This window comes from Colias eurytheme, chromosome 32 (assembly GCF_061535395.1).
Source record: "Colias eurytheme isolate Ceu_HAF_F1 chromosome 32, ilColEury1 Martin Lab GWU primary, whole genome shotgun sequence".
Lineage (NCBI taxonomy): Eukaryota > Metazoa > Arthropoda > Insecta > Lepidoptera > Pieridae > Colias > Colias eurytheme.
The window spans coordinates 2,666,064-2,670,009 of NC_143011.1; the positions used below are offsets into that span (position 1 = coordinate 2,666,064).

General features: G+C 36.6%; 1 protein-coding gene across 1 annotated transcript; it reads right to left on the reverse strand.

The window, feature by feature from the left end:
* Positions 1 to 326: 326 nt before the first annotated feature.
* Positions 327 to 3,650, reverse strand: LOC149895150 (uncharacterized). Its single transcript, XM_090119253.1, has 7 exons — positions 3,283 to 3,650; positions 2,844 to 3,044; positions 1,678 to 1,857; positions 1,532 to 1,604; positions 1,353 to 1,442; positions 812 to 880; positions 327 to 615 (listed from the first exon to the last, which is right to left on the reverse strand). Exons 1-7 carry the CDS (start codon positions 3,361 to 3,363, stop codon positions 338 to 340), a joined length of 972 nt encoding a protein of 323 aa, XP_089975379.1. The 5' UTR covers positions 3,364 to 3,650; the 3' UTR covers positions 327 to 337.
* Positions 3,651 to 3,946: the final 296 nt, after the last annotated feature.

Genomic DNA, 3,946 nt, shown 5'->3' on the forward strand with positions numbered 1-3,946 from the left:
CCTTTCTATTTTTGTGGTGTGATTGTGTGATGCAATAAACATGTCTATGTATAAGTCAATGTGTACTGAAACCTTAGGTATGTACCTTCTACCTTCATATTTCACTTGTGTAAATTAATTCAATTTTTTATATCAGATATTTCAAATATTAGTAACTATATTACTTAGTAAAAAAAATGAAATATTTTCAAATAAAACAATTTTAAAAATGTGAATGAGAAAAATGTCACAATATAGAATGTGAATAATAATTAATCAGATTTTGAATACTTAATGTCAAAAATAATGAATTTGGAATTAAAATAATGATAACACAAACAATTAAATAAAATAAATGTTATTTATTTTCTAAACAATTTTTTAATACATTGGTTAGTTCGCGCAGCGCCTGAGCCAGAGTCTCTGTAAGGGCTAGTTGTCTGCGCGATATATCTAACTCGTCCCTCCTAGCCTCTGCAATTATCATCATTGCATCTACCAGCTTCTGCTCCGCGTCGATCCGTCTATTTTCCATATCAACGATCCAAGACGGGTCAACTCTTTGACGAGTCCTGAGATCAGATATATTGCGGCTCCTAATAGAGCTCCTGGGTAGTCGCCGTGACACTGGACTATCTGTAAAGAAAAAAATATTATAATTACAACTAAATAATTTAAAGCATTCGTATTTCAACTTTCAGTTCATAGGAAGCACCACCAGCTTTCAAGTAAAAAAAAAGAAAAATTAAAATTTGTTCAACCAGTCGATAGTTCTGACTTCTGACATCAAAAATATTAAAAAATAAAAGTGACAATTAGAACTATATCTGACCAGCATTTGATCTAGGACCCCGCGTCCTGTTAGGGTCAGCAGAAGCCGGTGCCTGCACTCTATCTGAAACTAATAAGATAGGATATTTTGAAGCAACAGTATGTTTGCAATTTTGAAATATTTGAATCATTTGTCAGGTTTAAAACAATATAATATATAATAAATATTATACATGCGAAAGTAACTCTGTCTGTCTGTCTGTTACGCAATCACGCCTTAACTACTAAACCAATTTGCATTAAATTTGGTATAGAGATATTTTGATACCCGAGAAAAGACATAGGCTACTTTTTACCCCGGGACATAGGATAGGTTTTATTCCGGAAATCCCACGGGAACAGGAACTATGCGGGTTTTTCTTTGACTGCGCGGGCGATGCCGCGGGTGGAAAGCTAGTTCAATATAAATCTCTATGTAAATACCAAATTTTACCTAAATTGTTAAGAGTTACATATAATAACAACTGATTGTTTATGTAGGTATGTTTTTCTTATATTATTTATGTAATGTAGATAGTATAAGCTCAACTAACTAACTTTACCAGTATTTCCTCTCGTTGATGGTGATATTGGCGTTGTGGTCTGCCCAATATCTATGAGCCGTTCACTGGCTGGTGGTGGTGGAGAAGACTCTAAAATTGAAAGGGTTTTGGATAAATTATATACTTAAGTAACAGATTTTTTTTCACTCCGAAGTTGGTTAAAATAAATGTCTGTTTACCTATGGTTATCTCTACACATTCAGTTGCTATATCCTCATAGATGGCCGAGGAGGTACTTGGTGTTGGTATAGGCTGCAATGCAAAAATATGATTATAATCATTACATATTAATTTCAAGGATAAAAGACTATTTTTTTTCTCTTACAAATGCTGGCACTCTATGCTGAGTATCTCCATATGCAGCACCCTCTCCAATAATGGCCAACACCTTTTTATCAATTTCTGATAAGTCGTCTTTACAAGCCGGCCCACCACCAGTGCCAGAAGCTGCCCGTCTTTGGGCTGATGCCCTCGCCTTTACCTTATGCTTCAGGTCAGCCCAATACTGTAAGCATAATGCATGCAAGCTTATTTAAATTTATTTGTTTGAAACCCACAGCTCTTAATATATATATGTTACGGCTAAAGGTAGGTGAGAACATAAACTTAAGATTAGCCGGCTAAACTTAGGTTTATTTTCGACGAGGTGTTAATGTTAGTTTGTTCTATCTTTAGCCGGCTAAACTTAAGTGTAACCGCAGGCCCGTGGCTAAAAATGTCGGGGTGGGTAGATTTGGTTACTATAATACATGTAAGGAACAGGGCGAGTGTTTTCTGGCACTTCGCCGGCTGCTGCCGCAGCACGCTCGCTGCGCTCGCTCGGCTCGTGCGGGTCTTAAGAGTTCTAACCTAACCTAACCTAGCCACCAGCTTTCTGCCCTGAGTCGGGGTGGGTAGATTTGGTTACTATAATACATGTAAGGAACAGGGCGAGTGTTTTCTGGCACTGTGCGGGCCCCTCAAGCCCTCCACCGGCCCGGCGCTAACCAAATCTACCCACCCCGACATTTTTAGCCACGGGCCTGCGGTTACACTTAAGTTTAGCCGGCTAAAGATAGAACAAACTAACATTAACACCTCGTCGAAAATAAACCTAAGTTTAGCCGGCTAATCTTAAGTTTATGTTCTCACCTACCTTTAGCCGTGACATATATATATATATATATATATATATATATATATATATATATATATATATATATATATATATATATATATATATATAGTTATATATATATTATATATAAGTAGTTTATATAAACTTTTTTTTAACCTTTTATAAACTATAATTTTATGCATCAATATGGAATTGATGTACTAAAAATGCAAGTAGGCAGCTGGTATAGACAGCTATTTAGTATTTCTATTTTCTGTGGTGTAAAAATACACACATGGCGGTGTGAAATCAAGTGATGTGTTAGAAATATGAGCAAAAAGGATTCAAATTGTATAGAAATAGCAAATAAATAATTATTTATCAAATATACTTACACGTTTCCAGCGATATCCAGATTTTGAGGCACCACTGCCATGGGCGTTTAATTTGGAAGCTAGTTCTTCCCACTGGCGATCGACTGTTTCTTTCGATCGTGGACCCAAACCAACGCCTTTGGCCAGAGCCTGATGCTCCATTAAATAATTAAGGAGGTCCTCTAATTGAGACTTGGAAACTCGGTGTTCCATTTTTTTCAACTGAAAAATTCACAATATTTTGTGAGTAAATAAGTAACGTTTAATGCATATATTGTAACTAGCGCCTTCATAAACAAAGAGTTAGACTTACCTACTTGTGCAAAATTACGAAAATTGTAACACTAATATTCACCGCTGAGCACAAACCACGACAAATCACATTCACGAACCTACTGAATACCTTTCCCATATCCCAGTAATAATATATTACGTTGTTTATGTGACAAGACCCACTTACAAGGGTTATCGCAAAAAAAATCCCTGGAGTGGTCATGCTGGGATCCATCCACTTCACAAGTTTCTTAATCTTAACTTTCATATTAGTTTTTTGCTAACGCAGATCACAGATGTGACGCAGTTATGAATATGAGAGCGAGTATTGTTTAATGTTTAACAAACATACGTAGTACCACCAGTTGCCACCTGATTGTGAGTGGCGCTGCTTTCCATACAAAATCAAGTGCATCGGTCGCAGGAAGCAGATGTTGTGCGACAGCGGCGCAACAGCTTACATAATACGAAATTTTTTGACGTTTCGCGACCAGTCGCAAACCTGTCGCGTTGCTGTTGCGCGTCGCTTGCTATCTGCTAATTTTTAGCTAATAAGGCTGCGGATCTTCCACTACTAGGAACTGTTAACCTTTTCTTTGCTAGTGTTTAATTTAAATGTGTAACGTAACGGTTATTAAAAGTGATTGTATTTAAAGTGATTGTATTAAAATGACTGTATTGTAAAACTGACATGATTAAAAAGAGCAACTATAGAGTTTCTTGCCGGTTCTTCTCTGTAGATACTGCTTTCCGAATCGGTGGTAAATAAAGAAATGATTGAGTTTGAGGTGTTTCTTTGCTCGATTACCCAACGCAACGCCCACAGCTTGAAAATAGATTCACAATCTACA

Excerpts from the sequence above, each read along its gene's own strand:
- LOC149895150 (XM_090119253.1), bottom strand. The coding sequence starts at position 3,363 with ATGAAAGTTAAGATTAAGAAACTTGTGAAGTGGATGGATCCCAGCATG. Across the intron at positions 1,858-2,843 it reads CTGGATATCGCTGGAAACGT|TATTGGGCTGACCTGAAGCA; the intron begins GTAAGTATATTT and ends TTATGCTTACAG. Across the intron at positions 616-811 it reads GGGTCCTAGATCAAATGCTG|ATAGTCCAGTGTCACGGCGA; the intron begins GTCAGATATAGT and ends TTTTCTTTACAG.